This window comes from Passer domesticus, chromosome 3 (assembly GCF_036417665.1).
Source record: "Passer domesticus isolate bPasDom1 chromosome 3, bPasDom1.hap1, whole genome shotgun sequence".
Lineage (NCBI taxonomy): Eukaryota > Metazoa > Chordata > Aves > Passeriformes > Passeridae > Passer > Passer domesticus.
This window is the reverse complement of record NC_087476.1, coordinates 70,028,541-70,048,297: the sequence shown is the minus strand read 5'-3', so window position 1 is coordinate 70,048,297 and position 19,757 is coordinate 70,028,541. Positions and strand designations below refer to the sequence as shown.

Here is a 19,757-nt window from a genome sequence, read left to right as displayed (position 1 = left end):
GTCTCAGGGTGGGAGTCCCCGCTCCCCCAGCCGCTCCTCATGACACTTGTGCTCCCAGACCCTTCACCAGCTCCTCCGCCCTTCTCTGCACAACAAAAAAGCCACCCAAATCAAGGCAGCGATTTCTATTTCGTCACAGACCCAGTCAGAGTGCGAGTCATGTTTTCCTGCAGCCATTGTGGGTAATCCTACACAACCCCAAAAAAAGAATCCAGTTAGCCTCTGCAGCAAGACCTCAGCAGGAGACAGAATCCTGGAACACGGGGACAAAAGCATGCAGCACCTCCTGCTGCCTTCTAGGAGAAGCCAAATCCCCAGAGTAAACACCACAAAGGAAACAGCTGTATTAGCAAACAAAATTTATGACACTCTCACATATAAAAAACACCCTCATATACATCCATCTTCATAACACTAATCAGCATTTTTACTGGATTGTTTTTTATCAAAGGACTGTTTGTTTTTCCCAGATTTACTCCTAGGAGTAGTTTTTAGTCTTTTTGGTTTTGTGCTCTTCTTTAATGGGTTTGCTTTTTCACCAACAAAAGAATCGTTAGAGCAGCTCTTTTCTTTTTTCTTCTTCTTATCAGCTCTGTCCTTGGGAGCACGAGACTGGCCTGGACTTTTCTGTTCCTTCTTCTTGTCCGTTACGCGCTGCACTCGGATCTTCCTTCCCATCAGAACGGAGTTGTTGAGTTTCAGAGCAAGATGTACAGCATCCGTGTTCTACAAAACCAGACAAGCACCTCAGGAGCAGCACTGCTTTCAAACGAGGACAGTTACCTGTCTCTGAAAGTGGCAAAGCAGGATTGACAATGCAGGGCGCTCAAACCGCTCTGTTTAGGGAACGACACAAGATCTGTGCTCGGGAACACCAGCACACCCACACAGCCCACACGGAGGCACACACACTTGAAACCAGGCTATGAAACAGCTCACAATGAGACACAGAAGTCTGAGGCACAGACAGACAAGGAAGAATTGGGAAAAAAGGCACTGGGCTGCAGGAAATGAACTGAGGGAAAATGAGGCTGGAGACTGGCATCAGAAAGGAAGGTGCCGCAAACCAGCTGCAGGAAAGAATTCCACTCACATTTTGACACTTAAGAAATGGGAGAACATTGAAGTTGTACCAAACTAACTCATCTGTCCCTCTTTAAGTCTTTAAGGTCAAGTCACTTCTTTCACCCCAGTGTGTACAACACCTAAAATACTTTGTTTTCTATCTGCTTCCACAGAACCGGTCTTCCCAGCTGCTTCCACCTTCCACAACAACGCTGCCACTTCACTTCCTACATACACACGAACCTCAAGGAAGTACTGAAATGAAAATAAAAACGCTCCGAGGGCAGAGCCCGGTGCAGTTTGGGAGAGCAGCCCAAGGCTCACCTGGAAGAGGACGTAGCCGAAGCCCTTGCCCAGGCCCGTGGTCCTGTCCCGCACCACCCGCACTCCCAGCACGTCCCCGCAGTCCTGGAAGTGCTCCCGCACGGCGTCGTCGCGGATGTCTGCGGGGGACACGAGGGAACAGATGCCTCTTCAGGGAGACACACGGCTTTGAAAGCCTGGCACACCTCCCGTTATTTCACATCCACCCATTCAGGGACGCAAACAATACGGAATAAGGACAGGCAGGCAAATATCAGCGGTTCAGAAAAATCCCACCAAGCTGACAGCGCAGGCTTTATGAAGGGCTATTTGCTCTGACAGCTATTCTCCAGCTCTGAAGAGTACGACATAAATCACAAAGAACTAAGGCAAAAACTGAAACAGATTTTTCAAATTGTTTCATTTATGCTTGGAACACAGTAGAAATTAAGAATTCTGCTATACATTTTCGTAGCTCCTCCTTATGCCAGAATTTCTTTCTAAGAATTAATGCTAATGATAATGAGCTTGAGCTGGCAGTCCTTCAACTGTTCATTGACTGAGCCATGAATTTTAGCTGAATGGGGAGAAGGGATTCACAGTTTCCAACCACGGCTGCTACGCAATTATTCTGATAATGGCTGGGTGTATGAGCCTTTCTCCATCTCATGCCTAGGCAGACAAATGTGATGTGCCATTGCAAAAATGCAATTATATTCTTTTTTTGTATAGGTGCGCTTCATGGAATGCCCTGACGTAGACATAAACATCTCTGCTGAGGTTAAACCTGAACTCAACAGTACAGGTTTAACTACAGCAATGGGGCCTAGACATGCTGAGAAAGGCCCAAGCTGCTGAAGTAATTTCAGAGGACAGCAAATCATAGAATAACAGAATATTCTGAGTTGAAACTGGTCCACAAGGATCATCAAATCCCACTTTTAGCCCTGCCTGGACAGAGTCACTCAGCCTGTAGTTCACAGAAAACACCAAAAGGAAAAGCCATCACTGCCCATCACTTGGAATTGGTTCACCAACAGGAACTGGTAATCCTTGAACAGTTCAGAGAGCCATGGCCTTAGTCATATTATTTAAAAAATGTGGAGCAACCACAAGAACTAAAAGCACATGCAGTGCTACCTACAGTAAAGGAAAAAATCAAGGTGCAGAACTGGACAGAAATTTACAACCTCTTTAGGTGTTACAATTAACAAATAAAAATTACTTCCAGTGAAAGGTATTTATCCACCTAATACCAAGAAATAAAAAGCCTAATGTCAACCATTCCAAAAATGCAAATTAATGATGCATAACAATCCATTTCAGACTTACCATATGGAAGATTTCCCAAGAATACAGATCGTTTATTGTCATGCTAAAGGAAACAAGAGACAGGATAGTAAGTTAGTTGTTACAGAAAAACCAACCAACCAACCAAAAACAATAAAAACCCCACAACCAAACCAGGAATGGGAATTTCTAGCCACACACTTTACTTACCGAATTTGTCTTAGATGCAGTGTCAACTCTGATGTGAAATCCACTAGCAATTTCTGTTCCATTCCTTTTGTGGTCAAAAATGAAAGGTTTTAAAAGTGAAATAAGCATTACTTAATCGCCAGTGTCACTGCATAGCAGTATTCCAAAAGCAAAGTTACTTTTAAGTTTCAACAACACTTTATTCTGATTCAAGCAAAAGAGGGGAGGTTGTTTAAATTTAGCTATAAATCTACATGAACTACCTCTTCAACAGGGTACGAGGAACAAAACTGAGACTTACTCCTTCAGGGCCTTCTGGGCATCACATTCTTCCTTAAAGACCACATAAGCATTGACAGACTTGGCATTCGGGTGCACCTTATGCCTGGAATGGGAGAAGGACCCGTTACTGCTTCACTCCTGCTGCTGCAGTGCAGTGCCCAGGCCCTTCCTGCTGAACACACTCGTGCCTCTGCTTGTTCTGTGCACACTAACAACTTCATTTCCCTTGCAGATCAAGCTACCCCTGTACATCTTGTTCAGCCCCTATATGCACCCTGAGCAACCTTCCTCAGCTCATAAACACATCCACAGAAATTAAAGACTTTTAGCATCTTCCTCCTTTCTAAAATGTAAGAAATGCAACCTCAGGTAACAAATTACAAGTATACACGGCATATATACAAGTATACATGGCATTCTTTATTATTTGTTGAGAAAACTTAACACACACAAAGGTAATGGCAAAAGACAATGAAACAAAATACATAAAAAAGACCTAACACAGACAAACTTTTAATGACCAACACAAACATTGTTTAGGCCTTGAAAAATACAAAAAAAATTCAAGGGAAACCTACTTGATTGCTGCTACCTTTTTGGATACAGTATCTTCTGCTGGAATCTTAAAGATAAAAAGAGCTTGAGTTAGGTGGGCCTAGTTAACTTAATACAAAGAGTTTTCTCTGTAAGACAAAGACGAATTCAAGCAGGGGCCACCCCAAGCAATACAGCCAGTACAGTGAGCAAATGACAGAACTGGCCGGACCTAGAGATGGTCTAAAAACCCCTCAGAGTTAAAGAGCTTGCCTTGACTTTGTCTGAGATGTTTCTTGAGTTCCAAGAGAGTTATGGTCAACTATTTTAGTGAGTACCCTGATTTACAATAATGTGTCTTTGGTACTATGATTTAAAAACAGGTGAGCAATGCCTCAGCCAAACCAGCAATAACAAAGGCACTCCACTTTCAGAGATCATAAAGCTCTGATCCTGGATCAGCTGCTGCAACAGGACAAATGCATCTGTGGTGCTGCTGGGCTAACATCTCCAAGCTTCTTTTAATAGCAAAACCCACACACCCCAAACCACTTCTGAACTAATGAAGGCACACGACTCACAAATACTACTGCCCTTCAACATCAACGAATCATTTTGTTATAGAACATTAAAGGGAAAAACATACCAGAGACCGGAAGCGAATGGACTGGATTTGTCCATACTTCTTAAAAAGAGATGTCAGCACCTAAACAGATGATATTGCAAACACTCAGTACACTTTTCAACCTGATAATGAGAATTATTTTTTAGTATTTATAAGTAATACTGTTCTTACATTGCTTTCCTTTTACTTATAGGAGGTCCCTTAACGGGCTACTAAAAAAAAATGCAGGTAATTTGTAACTATTTCTGTGTTTTTTGTGGCAGCTTCTTCTACAAATTGCCAAAACTGAAGTTGTGCCCCTTACTATGCAAGAAAGTATAAATTTAACATTTAACAATCTGAAGCACTGTTTGCATACAAAATTAGAAGCAGAGTAACTTTGTAAATGCAGTTCTCATTATTCAGTCATTTTTTCACTGACAAGGAACTGACCAATTCTACTGAGGAAAGAGTCGCTGCATCCACTGCTGCAGCAACTCCAGGAAACCAGAGATTCTCTCTAATGGTTTCTGAGAACAAGAACCATTTCCTACGTTCCCAAAAGCAGTTCCAATCACAAGTGTGACTTCCCAGCTGGAAACATCACCTCAAGCTGAGGATTGCTGCAATTCCTTTCATTCCTTTAGCAGACAGAACCCACCCACGTACCTGAATAGTGCAGCTGACAGGCAAGTTTCCAACAAACACCGTTCTTCTGTCTGCTGCTTTATCAGCCACCCTTTTTCTCTTTTGCTGTTTTGCAGCAGCACCCGTAGGTGAATTAACACCACTTTTGGTGATGGCTTGAGAAGCCTTTTTCTTTTGCTTCACTTTGTTTTGAAACAATTTTTGATCCTCCTCTTCATCTGCCTGCTCCAAAGCATTCTCTCTGACCAGAAATGAACAGGCAGGTTACAATTCATAGAAAAAAGCCAGGGGATTTGGGGTCAAAGAACTGAAGCCTCCTAGATCCTTTAACTTACATCTGAAGACATCATGTTCAACTCTAAAATTTCAAACATTATTTTGTTTATTCTGCATTAAAAAATGTATCTGACTATTCAGTAACATGAAAAGCTATTTGCTGTCCCCAGGACACTGCATTCATTATTTACCAGTAGTAATATGGAAATACTTCACAATTAAACAATTTGATAGCCTCTAAAATTGAACGGAAAAAAATCATCTTTGAGTTATGTTGGAACTTAGAACAGATTTAATCCTTCTCAGTATGCAGGAGACTTAGAACAAATGTCTGGAATACTGCCATGCACTAACAGGTCTCTCTCTATCCAAACCTGCTGTAAGAGCATGGACAATGAGCAGATCTGAAGGAGCCTCGGAAGAATACAGACACAAACACAGCAAACAGGTTCCATGGGCCCAGGGACAGGATGAGGGGTTAGCCCTGTGCTACAATGAAGTTCAGTTTATTATCCAAAGTGCATGGTACAGCAAGCAGCTTCCAGCCTGCTCTGAAGCACCTCACTTCAAGTATTTAAGAGACCAGAGTCACAGAGAGGTTCTGTGTCACTGCAGAGGACCAGCAGGACACAGACAGCTCTGTGCCTGGCACCTCGCTCCTGCTGAAACCCCCTCGGCTGGATAAAGCCAAGGACAGCTAGACAGCATCTCCCAGAGCCAGAGAGAACTAGATCCATATGTCTTCATCTCCAGCCGCTGGACCTAATGGCCCTCTAGCAGGGCATTTGCACCTCATAGACTTAGTGTCTAAGAAGAAGCTGCACTACTTCCTCCTTCAGGGGAAAACTACAGAACATTTGCACAATCTTAAAAATAATCTTAAACACCAAGTTGAAGACGAGTAGTAGACGAGAACTTCGTTGTTTCATCGAGCTCATATTACAATTAATGTGGATGCTTTAATTTTACTATAAAATGGTGTCACTCACCTCTGTGACAGTTTTTTCTCCGCCTCTGAACGTTCCTTTTTTCTGGCCTTCTTTGCCTTTACCGGAGGTTCTTGCACGTTGGATAAGCTCTGGTCTTCTGACACTTTCTCCCCTTCTTCTGCACGCTTCCTTTTCTTCTTTCCCTTTAAAAAATGGAAGAGAAACAGACTTGAAGGACACAATTCCAGGAACGCCCTGAAGTTACTTCGCATACTACAACTTATTTGGAGTGCCACGGCTACGGCACCGCCGTGCCGGGCTCACTCACCGCCGGCACGGCCACCAGCACCGGCGGGGAGGCGGCGCGGAAGAGCCGAGCGAGGGGCGCGGCGGGGGCGGCGGGCGCGGCGAGGCTGCCCGACACCTGTCCCACCACGTACTGCTCCTGCTGCTGTCCCTGCTGTCCCTGCTGCCGCTCCTGCTGTCCCTGCTGTCCCTGCTGCTGCCCCTCGGCCGCCGCTCGCTGCCGCGGCCCCGCGCCGCCCCGCCGGCCCCGCATGGCGGGCACCGAGCGCGGCGGGAAGGGCGCAGCGCGTCACTTCCGATGCGCGGGAACGGGGCTGCTCCCGGGGTGTTCCCGGGGGTGTTCCCGGAGCGTTCCCGGCACCGCCCCCGCTCCCTCCTCCGCCCCCCGCAGCCGCGGGCTGGGAGCTGCTCCCGGCCGCGACGCGCAGTGGCACCCTGGAAACATCCAGCATCAGGACCAGAGGGACACGGGCTGAAGCTGTGCCAGGGGAGATTGAGGTTGAACACGAGGAGGAATTTGTTCACAGAAAGGATGATGAGATATTGGAACGGATTGCCAGGGGGGTGGTGGAGTCACCACGCCTGGCTTTAAGGAAAGACTGGACACGGTCCTTAGTACCATGGTCTAGTTGGCAGGGTGCTGTTTGGTCATCGATTGGACTTGATGATCTCAGAGGTCTTTTCCGAGCTAACTGATTCAGTGAGGAGAGGCTGTGTCACACATTTCCCACCACCCTCAGTTCCAAGGGGAGCTGAAGCAAACCTGACAGCCCTTTGGCTGTCTCGTTACACGTTTGATGCACTTCTTGAGCTGCCACTGTAAGCAGCTCTGTTGGCACCAGCACCCAGCCGAAGGCTAAACAAGCAACCCAGCTGCTGAATAGAAGAAAAGTCTTGGTGTTGACACATGCACCGGGTGTCATTCCTGCCTTGCCTGCTGGATGCCAAGGAAGGCAGTGACCCTCATGGATGGGGTCAGCCCAAGAGAATACACAAATCCTTGAAAAGGGGCAGGTGGCTTTTCCAATCTGCCCTCACACAGAAGAGCAGCACTCTAGTGACACAGGAGGGGCAGAACAGGCTCAGCCATCATCCAGTGCATTTCAGAGACTTTTGGCCACTGAAACTCAGCAAGAGGCATACAGCCTCCAGGAACTCTGCCTGAGAGAGAGGTCAGTCCCTGTGTCAATAGGAAAACTCCACAGTGTGATGGGAACTACCCAGTCGTAAGTATGGACAGGTATTAGTGCAGACTGCAAATAAGGGAGGTGGGAGCACTGCAGAGGCGTGTTTTCCCTCAGCATATGCTGACCTCAGCTGTTCCCAACACCATCAATTGTGGGAAACACAAAGCTGAGTCTGTCCCTCAGCAAGGTTCAGAGAACACAGCCGGGGGTGTCTGCCTTGCTTTGCCTTTGGGCTCGTGGTCCAAACAGGCGCTCAGGAGTGCAGGCACAGCCCAGCAGGCACTGCTAGTGGCAAACTGCCTCAGCTGCAAGCAGAGTGCACGTGCCAGGCAGGGAATGCACCCACCTGTAAAGCTGTGTACAGTACATACCCTGAAAAGCAGCTCAGATTTGACCCACTGGAACACGGCATAAAACTGCCTGGCTAACAGTTTGCCAAAGGCATCTTCCTTTGTTACTTACTGGGAGACAAGTGGTTCCATGAATTTGGAGAGCACCATTTACAGACAAACTTCACAGCAGAGGTGCAATGTAACACATTCAGACAAATGTTCGAGTAGCCACTAAACTACATCAGATATATTATGAAAATTAAATAATCTCTGTATCACGGAAAATCAAAAATCCTATTTATGCAAAGACTTAACTTGGGAGCAGGGAGCTGACCAATGATCCCTATTTTAAAAAGGTAAACAAATCCCCCCAACAGATCATAGAGTCAGTAACTGTCACATCAAAGCAAATATGCTGGCACTAAAACTGAGACCTGATTAAGAACTGTAGTGAATGAAGAGCTGAATTTGAATCTTGCTTGCCGAGATGTAGTTCCCAGTTCCATCCATTCCTCTTATGCCTACTGAAACTGAAAAGTAGAACTCAAGTACCATGACTGATTCTACTAAACAGATGAAAATATCCTCTTAGTAGCTTTACTGAAAATATTAAAATTACCCCTGTAGTCTTGGATCATCATAATTTTTAACACAGCCAATGTTTCCAAAGCTTATTTATCATGGGTTGTTACTGTCAGTCTCAATAGGAATCTGTCACTTTGCAGGTGTAACAGTATTTTGTTACAGCCAGCAGTTTGTTTCAACTGGCTCTGCCTTAATGATGGGCCGTGCTTTCACCTTCTGCTGAAAAAGAGGATGGATTTGAATTAATCACTAAGAAGAAAATTAGGCAAATGCACGTGCTCTACCTTACCTATGTCCATTACAGGACACCAAAGATCATTTGCTAAACTGATTCTGCAGCTTGATGTAATTTTCATGAACACACTACAGTTGCTTAATTAAACTGTTAGAAACAAAATCAGGGATTCACAAACTATGGCATTTTATTTCAGAGGCCTTTGCTTACATTTGTACAATATATTACATAACTCTCCATTTTCTGCAGAACCTAATATATATTTTATAGCTTTTTTCTATAAGCTTTTCCTTCAATGTCTGTCAACAAATTTTTACAGTCCTGTACAATTCTGAATACTTTGAAACCATTTTCAATAAAATCAGTTATAACCTTAAGCGCACACTACGAAGACTGAAAATGCTTTTCTTAGAAAAGTCAAATGAAAAGGATTCTGACACTCTAGCATCTACAAACAAAATGCTTCAAATTCTTACATGTTGTATTGCCAGAAAACAAAGAAAAACATGCCAGCCCCTATTTCCCCAGGCAAAAGAAGTACACAGAACTACAATTAAAACAGTAAAACAATCTGTACAATAAAGTACTGTGTATTAACAGTGCCAGGTATTAAATAGCTTGAATGAACACTTCCGCAATATACAAATGTCTTACAAAGGTATAGAATTAACAGGAGAGAGCTTGGGATCCATTCAACATAAAATCAATACAAGTGAAAACATTTTGAAGTTGGTTTTGGAATTTGTACAAGGCATTTAAAAAATTAAACATCTACCACTCGGCTAGCTAGTTATTTTAAAAACAACTACCCTTTTGTGGCAGTGTTGGTATCAGCAACCACAAATTATAACCTCACACCTTACTCCCTCTTGAAGTCCTCTCCTAGAAGCTCGTAATAAAATAAGCATTACAAATGAAATATTTGTTGCTTTAAGGGGAAAAGAAACATTTACAAGAAAACACAAAAATATACCTGTTATAATCCATTATGAATAAATATACACTTTAAACTGGCTGAATACAATCTTTATACATTAAGATTTAATACAGTTTGTTAGCCATTTTCTTTCTTTTTCATAATGTATTTTATCAAAATTAAAAAAAAATACTGTTTTATAGAAAAATGGCAAAGTACAGTAGTTTCATTCCAATTAATGGGTTCTTAAAACCCAGAGTAACCTACTTAAGCCTAATTCAAACCTGTAAACATTAGTCAGTCTTTTTTTTTTCTTTTAAAAGGAATCCTCATATTTGGTTATCAGGACTGATGTCAGACATCCTACTAACTGCAGGTTTTGAATAGATGTGCTTGACGTATACAATTAAAGCCACTATAAGGTGACTTAGCAGTTAAAAAACAATTAGCTTGTACAAATGAAAATATTTTCAATATTTGTCATAAATAAATGGAAAAATATCAAATGTTCCAGCTTTAACAAAATACCAGGGAATACAGTAAGCCTTACCACATTGATTTAGATCACCCCAACAACTACATACTTATTGTCCTGTCTCTACAGGCAGTGAACAGCCTCCATTTGCCACAGTGGAAGGCCTTCGAGTCACTAGACTTACAATTCCCAGACAAGTTGGAAACAATTATTGCTTGAGGAAAAGCAGTTTGTTGTACTTTTTCTTCATAAAAGTGCACTTAAGTGCAAAGTTAGCTTGTCAAGAAACAACTTTAAATACAAAATAGTGCTTGTCTGAATTTTGTGCCACTGTGCAGTATAAAAAAAAAAAAAAGGAAAAAAAAAGGAGTGGCCCTCAGCAGCCATTAAGTGCAAAGTGCTTTGGCAAGTCCTGCTGTCACCTGCACTCAACTGACATTCCATTCTGTGAAGAACTTGACATAGATGGTTCTGCTAACGTTAACATAACTGCAGCCGTAATGGAACTAGAGGAAGGTGATGAGGAGGAAGATGATGTAGTAGCAGCACCTGCACAGGAAAAGGAAAACACAGATTATAGAGATTCATAAATCAAGCAATAAACATGTTTTCCTATTTAGCAGCAAGCACTGGTACATACTGACTCCAGCAACCAATGCCTTGCAATGGAAAAGAAACCAGTCTCAACTGCCTGGTTTGTGTAGGAAACACTCAGTTTAACTGGTCTCCCTTAAAGTCATGGAAAAAAACCCTTATCCCAAGGGGAGAGCACTAACTAGGCCCACGAGCAACACTACAGTAAATTTATCTGTAACTTGAAGAAAATTACAAGTTTTTCATACCCTTTGTTCATTGCTTAGAAAAGTTTATTTTCTGTATATCTTTTCCTGTATGAAGTAGTTATGCCTCAAGAGCATTAAATAGACTGCACACCCTGGTAACGCTCTTCCCTCTCCACAGTCACTGGGTGTCTGATCCTTCTAATGGTCATAAAACACTTGCACACAGCATCTCCCAAAACCCAAACAAAACCACACTCCTAATGGCACACATCTCCCAGCAAACTACCCAGTACCTTAATAGAACATGCAAGTAAGCTCTCTAAAAGCAGAATTCAGTTTCCAGCACTTACTTTCCCGCTCTTTTTTCTTTAAGCGCTTTCTTCTTCGGTCAATGGAAGCCACCTCAGATTTCAAGGACAGGTAATGTTTCCTGATTTCTTGCAATTTTTCTTGGAGAACTGTTATGCGCTCGGCACTAGTCAGATTTTCCAAGTCAGCTGCAAGTTAAACAATCTCTGTTAATTATTGTATTGAAGCATTTCCTAACACTTCTGGATGCCAGTGAAGTGGAAGGTACTCCAATCTCAGTGATGTGCTTTGAACTAGCAGACAGCAACGCTAAGAAACAACAACAGCAGCAGCTGCTCTTTATCACACCAAATTTGCTTACTTTTTATTATTCTTTACAAGAGACCACTATATGCTTTTTGGGGACTTTTTAAGGAACTGAGAGAGGAAAAAAGATGCATTCCCTTCCCCATCAGGAAGAAAAGGATAAAAAAATTAAGACAACAGATGAAAGCATCAGGGCCAGAACTAGCTTTGAGCCTGTTGCTTTCAGAACTTCTGGAGTTCAGTTTGGCCCCAGACACCAGGAAGGTCAGCCTTGCCTGACTTGTCTTGGTACAAAACAAGCAGGTTACAACAGGGACGTGCACAGTTGTGGGGTGGTTCTGGTGCAGTCCCTGGCACATGTGCCATAAGGAAAAACCATACAGGATGACCGTGCTGGACATGGCCAGCACAGGAGCTGCCCCTCTGGCTGTTTCCAGCTGGGAGCTCTCCACAGCAGTGCACACAGCACAAACATTGCACACAGCAGTGGGTAGCACAGGAGGAGAAACTCTTGGCTCAGTTCAGGGAAGCCACACAGGAGACATTCCATTCAAAAGCATTTAAGAATCATTTAAACTATTGTCAGGTGCAAAATGCACTACACATCAACCTGCAATGACTGCAGCACCAAAGGACCAAAAAGTCACAACTATATGAGGCTGTGGGAAAATGAGGAAAGCTCAAGTGTCTGACTCAGTTACAAGAGGACATGTGTCAAAGAGCACTCCACAGACCAACTTCTGCCAAGCAACTTTAGCATGTGGAGTGTAGCCAAGGTACAAAGAAAGAAGGGAACAAAAGCCCTTCAAATGTGTTGCACCAGGAAAGTGTTCAATGAATCTCAGCAGGGCAGTAAGTGACAATAAAGACCATTTACATTGCATACTTTTGAAGAGCACCAGAATGTAACTTGATTGTGAAGAACCACTGGGAAAAAATACATTTAAAAGTAGACTAATGCTATAGACATTCAGGGTTGGGGGAGGAAATAAACAAAAATAAACCCAAAACAGCAAAGTCAGATTCAGTTGGTAAATTACACTAATGTGAGGGAATTAATAAACCATTGATCTGTTTTTCAGACAGGCAGGCAGAGAGGGTCAGATAGGGTTTTTCAGATAGGGTTAGGCAGGGTCCTTTCCACACTGCCCACCCCTAGCTGGATCAGTAGCTTGACTGAAACAAACAGAGTGGAAGTTCTTAATCCTAGAAACAGCAAATAAGTGCTGATTCAGTAATGCAAAATGGATGGGGAAAAAATTACAAATCAATCACCTAAGCATCTGAACAAGAACTAGAGAATGAGGAGTAAAACAGCAAGGAATTATCAACAGAAGAAGCACACAGAGCAGATAATGTTCATGCCAGAGTGACAGGTATGCACAGCACAACAAAAACAGCCAGGCAGCTCAGGAGCCAGATCTAAAAACAGTCCTGGAAGAGTGTGACATAGGGAGTTCCCTATGCTACAATTGTAAAAAAAAAACCAAACAAACCAACCAACCAAACAAACAAAAAAAACCAACCACACACACACAAAAAAAACCCACCTTTTTTTTTTTAATGAGGATTTATCATAACATTCAACAAATTCAGGAAGAAAACACGAAAGCCAAAATACAGAACATTCAAAAAGCCTTTTTACACTATGCCACAAGATGACACTAGGTGTGTTTTCAAGAATATACTTACACATTTGAAAACTCCACTTGTAAACTTTGGGCAAACGATTATTCTGTTCTTTGAGATCAGATTCCTTCTCTCCATTTTTACCACATTTTCCTGGAGACTGTGTTCTTGTGAGTGATTTGGTTTGGTGAGATTTCATACCAGTAGAAACTGATTTTGCTGCCTGGGACTTGGACACACTTTCACCAGCAGATAGTTCATCACTGTCGCTGCTGTTTGCTGAAGAAACAAGAAGACATTGTTATGAAACACAGCCCTAACTAAATTAGTGCCTGTCAGAAGCAACCTCTGTGCTCATTTTCATACAATGGGAATTTATTTGACCCAAATCCTTTACTTTAAAACACCAGAATCCATCCTGGTGTAACAGCTTGGCTTGATGCCCTTTGCATCACTGAAGCATAAACCAGATATATAATGGGGATAAAATGAACAACATCTGCCTGCTCATGGGGCTGTACTTTTTCTAAGAGTTCACAAGATTGACTGTTATGGTCCATCTCCTGTTCATCTCTTTCTGACATCAATTTCTAATGCAGTATTCAATATATAAACCTCTATCCCATTTTAGAGCTAACATATAGACCTTTGACTGTATTTTTAGGACATGTATAGCAGAAACCAGAGCAAACACAGTCTTTCCTTAGCCTTATGTCACCTTTATTTTAATTTTCCTCTACTAGAATCATTATCAATAATATGAACATCTGTGATATACACTACACATTTCTCAGACATGATAATACAATTTTTTAATTTTGGAAAAAGATATTTTGCTGACCCAAAACAGTAGAACTTTACCTCATCCTGAAAAAACTTTAAAGGAACAGGCTGAACTGAACACAGGTTTTTAATAAAGCCACTCAAATGAGAGTAACAAAATAAAGACAAGAAGTCTAAAAGACAAGATTTATGAATAATGATTGAAAGGCTGAAGTTTTTTAGCATTACTAAAATAAAACTGAGGTGAAAGCAGGCACAAGCGACTGTAATTTAACACAAGGCTAGCAAAGCAGTGGAATAAAATGTCTAGGAAATCTGCAGAGCCTCAATTGTTAAGAGTTGTTTTTAAAAACACATTGATTTTGTATTTATTAAGAAAAATGTATGCCTCAGTTGTACCTGCCCCAGGTGATGACAAAATAAGCCCTGAACCTTTTGGCCTTTATGATCTGGTGATCTACACAGGAGAAACTGAATACCCAAGACATGTAGTGTGCAAGAGCTTGGCCAGCTGCTTGTTGCTATTGGTTTAATGCAAAGGCAAGAGATGAAGCTGCCACAAAAGCAGTTTAACAGACACAGTGGAATTTTGCCAAAAGCTTTTTTTTTTTTTTGCTTTCAGCTGAATCACATTTTATCTATTCATTTTCCTTATTACATCCAGTAGTGCCTGAAGTCTAACAAAAAGAGCACACACCAAGGACTGTGTGGTAATTGCTTTGAAGTTTCACACCCTAATGAAGACATAAGTTGAGAAAAATGGGTAAATTCACCAAATCCAAGGGAATAAAGGCAAGGCTAAAAATGGTGCATTTGTTCTGCAAATTCAGTATGTTTTGTTACTTTAATTTCTGGGGTGAGGGTAGGAATAGAGATTATGAAAGGAAGAGACCAGTGAAATGGAACTAAAAAGGATGAGAAAATATAAAGAGGAGATCAATTAAAATGAAGGACAGGTGGGGTGAAAGCAAATACCAGACTAGCAAGTACAGACTTTTAGTAAAGCTGTTAATAGAAAGAGGGGAGGGAAGCTGGGGAAGAGAGAGGAAAAAAGGCATGGTATATGCTTTTTATCCTTGCTTTAACTCCATTTTTTACGGTTATCCTCCAGGCTTCAGTCTCTAGCTGCTTCCTGGTATTTTTTTATTAACAGTGAAATGTAGCAGTAATTGATCGTGCTGTCTCCCAAACACCTGTACATATGACCCCTAACACACCTCTGCCTTTATTAGGCTTCCCTAACCCAGTACTGTGGTTTCTATTCCAATGAGCTTCTGCAACTACAAAAAACTGCAAAAGCTGCATTATTTACTGTAGATGTAACAGACAGCACAGGAAGAAAACAAGGATCTATATTCTTCTGGAATTATTCTCACATTTGCTACAGGGTAGAGATATTAACCTCCAAAAACTCATCTTGCAGAAAATACAGAGTATAATTTCCTTCTGGTCCCAGTCTCCCTCTAAAGCAGGCAGCTATCATGATACAGAGATACCTGCCTCAATTCTGCCATGTGTGAAATACTCATTCTTCTTGGTTTTCCTGAATTACAAAATATTAAGGAGCTCTTAGAAATAGGCCCAGAAATAATACAAGCCATTTAAAAATACTGGTGTTTAGGTAGAGCAATTTCCTCATTTAAACAGTGTTAAGAATACCCTAATGAGAACATTTTGTCCTAATGCATTTTTTATTAACAGACTTCATCTCCTGCAATCAGTTGAACAAATGACATGCTGGTTTCACACCTTTTATTTCACATTAAGCTGTACTTACTAGTCTTACTCTTCTTTTTGTTGCTCACAGATGTTTTGTGGCTTCTTTTCTGCTTTTTTGAGGAGCTGCCTCCTCCCTGAGCATCTTTAAGTCTTTTTTGGCCTGTACAGACTATAATTGGGAAAAGGAAAAAAAAAAAAAAAGAAACCGAAATTAAATAAATGCTTGCACTCCTCCCACAAAACACTTCAAAGCTTAAGTTTGTAGACAACAATTCAACTGTTCCTGCCTATCCTTAATGCAGCTCAGCTTTCTACTTATATTGACAAGAGGAGGTGAAAGACAATGGAAGGTAGACGAAGTTTCTTTGCACAGAGTACACATGTATGATGATTACAAATTACTTTCCCATATTCATCACCAGAATTTCTCTTGAACCACATGGGTTTACTATTTTTAGTACTGCAAATTAAATAAGAATACATTTATTAAAAAAGTTATCAAGACCTACTGGGACTAAAAAATATTTTTAAAAGTTTGCTGTACTTGCAAGCTGTGAGAAAAAAAAAACAAAGTCCTAATCCATGATCAGTAATTACATTGACTAAAGGTGTTATAAAAGATCATAGATAATGTTAAAAAAAACAAAAAAAAAACCAACAAGGAAAGAAAGGCAAACAAGAGAAAATTCTACTGACATTTGTGACTACAAGGGGAAAAAGTTGAAAAGGAACATGGAAGGATTTTAATACACCTGCTAAAAGAGTTTTAGAACGTCTTCAAATGTTGTTGCGCAACCGTGTGACTTATAGACTAAAAATGACCCCCTGAATAAAACAATTTAAGTTAAGGAAACTAATTTTCTGAAACAGGCAACATGCTGACAAAAGCAGAGAAGAACTTAAAGTCCAATGCATGTAAAAATGCTTTTTTAAAACTGTGTAAAACTTCTTTCAAGTGGCAACATAAAAACTCCCAAGCAACTTACACAGCAAACCTACACAGCTTTAATTAGCAAAGCAACAGAGGTATAGTTATCAAGAGGTACCTATTGACCTCTTCCAAATTCTCTCCCCTTTAAGGAAACACATTTTGTTGCATAGTTTCAGAAGATCATTTTCAACAGGACACTGAAGGTAACACACCTTTAAGGACATTTAAAAAAGAAATAGCTAATTGCTAGCCAAAATCTACTGAGCTAAGAAACCCACTTCTGTCTCAGGTTTGTATAAAAAAATGTATTTTCTTCCTTTGTGTTCATAATTTTTAGCCACTACAACACAGTGAAAGTAGATGTACTTTTGATGAACTGCAAAACAGCCAGTGACTTTCAGAAAAAAGCTTTTGGATCTTGCCTTGCCAGCAGTTAAAAAGCAGGCAGCAGTACAGCGACATCATGTGCACAAGTCTTTATTATCCCCCACTCTCTCATGGCTTTAGAAAAGGAACTTCAATCCAAAAAATCACATATGAAAGTGAAACATAGCTGAAAAGGTCAATGCTTTGATCAGCTTGACCTGAACCTTATGAAGTTAATGTTCTAGAAAAATACAAATTAGAAATGACTGCCTAAGCACCCTAGCAGCAAGAGGGCAGTCTCCCTCCAAAACAAAAAACTTACAGAGAATCAAATGTTATGCAAGAAAAGCATCTCCTGCTTCTAAGGACTGTGCTGGAAATGCTTCCATCTTGCTACAATGAATGTTCCTTACACAAGCTATTACAGTTTGCTTTGGGCTTTTTTTACCATATCCAGTATAAACTTCATTCTTTTATCCTTTGTCCCTCAGTGAAACCACGACAATTTCAAACGAAAAGCCAATAAACTTGCTGGCAGATGACATTTTACTCACAAGATGATTATGCCATTCCACACAGGTATATGAAATGGACAGCAGGCTACTACTTCCTGCAACAACTAACTTCCCTGCACCATAATCAAAACAGAATGAAAACACATCAGCAATGTTAGAAATAAGAGCTGGTTAGGTTGGAGACAGCTTTGTTTACCCTTTCCTTTACCTTTTTCAGCATGCTCTGGCTCTGGTTGATTACTACTACTGGAGCTGACGCTGGCATCAAAACCTGTTGGAGAAATATTTCCCTCAGACTGGAGGTCTTGCAGCTCCCCTGCCACACTGTCCACCTCTATTGTGCTATCTGTTTCACTTTTGATGCTTCGTATCTCTTCTTGATTTGGTGGCAGTGTCTCAGAGACAGTGACACTGGACTGATGCCTACTGGACTCTGTCACAGTTACAGAGGAAGGTGACTCAGGAGTTGTAGGAGGCGTATTTAGCACTGAATTGCTGCCGCTGCTTGGAAATTCAACTTTCTTCTCACCCACTTCAGTCGGTTTTTCCTCAACAGGTTTAACATCCACACTTGCTGGCAAAGATTTTTCAAGTTCACAGTTAGGCAAAGAAATGCCTTCTTCTGCAAGAGTCTGAAGCTGCTCCTCTGCCACAGTATCCTCAGGAGCAGCGTGTGGAGGAGAAGCAGCAGCCTCAGTATCAGAGTCTGAGAACAGCTCCTTCAGCGTTTTCTTCGGCCACTGGCCTTGGATACTTGACCACACATCTTTTCGATCCTTTGCTCTGGTGTTCTGGAGTCTTTCATCAGAGTTGTTTAGAAGCTTTATTCTTTTCTCTCCCACTTCAGAAAATCCCGAGTAGAAAGTACTTGTTCGTAAAGATTTCCTTTTCTCCTCTAGTCCATTGTACTTTTTTGTTGGAGTGATTTTCAGTTTAGATTTGTCTTCCTCATCTTCATCCGAGGAGCTGTTACTGCTGTTTTCTAAACTAAGGGAATCTTTGTTTTTGGACTTCTCATCCTTTCTATTAGGTGACACAGTCTTTAAGGACTCCTCTGCAACACAGTGTCTTCGTTTACCACGCTTCACTTGTGGTTTTGCTGTTTTATCCACAATCTCCTTCTTTCCATCCTTTCTCTTCTTTGTGGCTTCGTCTTCTCCATCTGAGTCACTATCTTCAGATAACTCTTCCATCTCTTTCCGCAATCTTTCAGGAGACTTGGATACAGACTTGGGCACCACTCCATCTGTAAGAGCTTTAGTTTCTTCTGGGAGGGATGAACCGCTCTGTTCTTTTAGACGGAGTTCATTTTTATCTTGGCTTACGGCGTCGGGCTGAGATTCCTCCTTGCCATCAGCATGAACATTTGGGGCACTTTGGTCATCTTCTTGCTCACTATCATCAGAACTTTCAGAAGCTAATTGAAAATAAATCCAAACAAAACAAAAACAAAACAAGAAAAGTTTGTCTTGATTCTGATTACAAAGAATTATTGAAAAACCACAAAAACAAACAAACAAACAAAAAAAAACACTAAAGAAAACTGTACAGATAGGAAGACATGCTACAGGGATCTCTAGCAGTCTCTCTCTTAAATGGTACCTCCTGAAGAGCTCAAAAGGCTAGATTAGAAACTAGGAAGATTCTCTGTTATACAGTACATCTCCAGGAATTTCTGAACAGGTAGAGAAAGCATAGCATGCATTAACCCATAAAATACAAACTTCTGCACCCAAACCAGTAACTAAAAGATGCCCTTACATATTTCTTATGGGTGACAGATACTACCATTATCTGCATTTTTTCCAAAGCTCATAACAAAGACATCATTTTCCCTGAAAAATCCAGAGTCTAAAGGACAGAACAACACCACATGCATTGGATACTGTCTAACAAACTAACCAAGCAATCTGATGACCAGCCTGGAAAAAAGGAAGTGAAAGCAATAAAGAAAAGCAGTTAGGGAAACAAACAGACAAGAAGAATGTAGGACAACTGCAAGAAAATTCAGGGTCACAAAGAAACCAAGAGATAAACAAAGATATATAATCCCTAAGGAATCAACAGCAATCTCATTCAGTGTGAAAAGATACAGATTCAAAGAGAACAGGAATTGGCTAAAAAAAAAATATATATATACATACACACACACACATATATATACATATAACACATATATATATGTGTGTAACTCCTTGATTTGTAAAGTTAATTACAGATTAATTATCATACTAATAATAGTGTAATTGCTAATTGTTTGT

General features: G+C 41.2%; 2 protein-coding genes across 7 annotated transcripts in view; both read right to left on the bottom strand.

Moving 5' to 3' along the window:
• Positions 1 to 344: 344 nt before the first annotated feature.
• Positions 345 to 8,466, bottom strand: RBM34 (RNA binding motif protein 34). Of its 4 annotated transcripts, none has more exons than XM_064413811.1 (11): positions 6,614 to 6,739; positions 6,449 to 6,571; positions 6,181 to 6,323; positions 4,937 to 5,156; positions 4,310 to 4,369; positions 3,708 to 3,751; positions 3,149 to 3,232; positions 2,869 to 2,932; positions 2,701 to 2,743; positions 1,390 to 1,508; positions 345 to 726 (listed from the first exon to the last, which is right to left on the bottom strand). In XM_064413811.1, the coding sequence occupies exons 1-11, from the start codon at positions 6,677 to 6,679 to the stop codon at positions 415 to 417; spliced, it is 1,278 nt and encodes a 425-aa protein (XP_064269881.1). In that variant the 5' UTR covers positions 6,680 to 6,739; the 3' UTR covers positions 345 to 414. The 4 variants fall into 4 exon arrangements, with proteins under 4 accessions (XP_064269881.1, XP_064269880.1, XP_064269882.1 ...); XM_064413810.1 differs by having other exon boundaries at positions 6,449 to 6,583; positions 6,623 to 6,702; XM_064413812.1 differs by lacking the exons at positions 6,449 to 6,571; positions 6,614 to 6,739 and adding an exon at positions 8,380 to 8,466.
• A 258-nt stretch (positions 8,467 to 8,724) lies between these two features.
• The window catches only part of ARID4B (AT-rich interaction domain 4B), an 88,644-nt gene continuing 77,611 nt past the window's right edge, over positions 8,725 to 19,757 (bottom strand). For 2 of the 3 annotated variants that reach the window (XM_064413807.1, XM_064413808.1), the window contains 5 exons: positions 17,705 to 18,913; positions 15,743 to 15,853; positions 13,246 to 13,461; positions 11,289 to 11,435; positions 8,935 to 10,705 (listed from right to left, as the gene is read on the bottom strand). In XM_064413807.1, the coding sequence (XP_064269877.1) occupies positions 10,575 to 10,705; positions 11,289 to 11,435; positions 13,246 to 13,461; positions 15,743 to 15,853; positions 17,705 to 18,913 (1,814 nt within the window). In that variant the 3' untranslated portion in view covers positions 8,935 to 10,574. Of the gene's footprint in view, positions 8,750 to 8,934; positions 10,706 to 11,288; positions 11,436 to 13,245; positions 13,462 to 15,742; positions 15,854 to 17,704; positions 18,914 to 19,757 lie in introns of those variants that run through there. The other variant, XM_064413806.1, reaches the window with a different exon arrangement.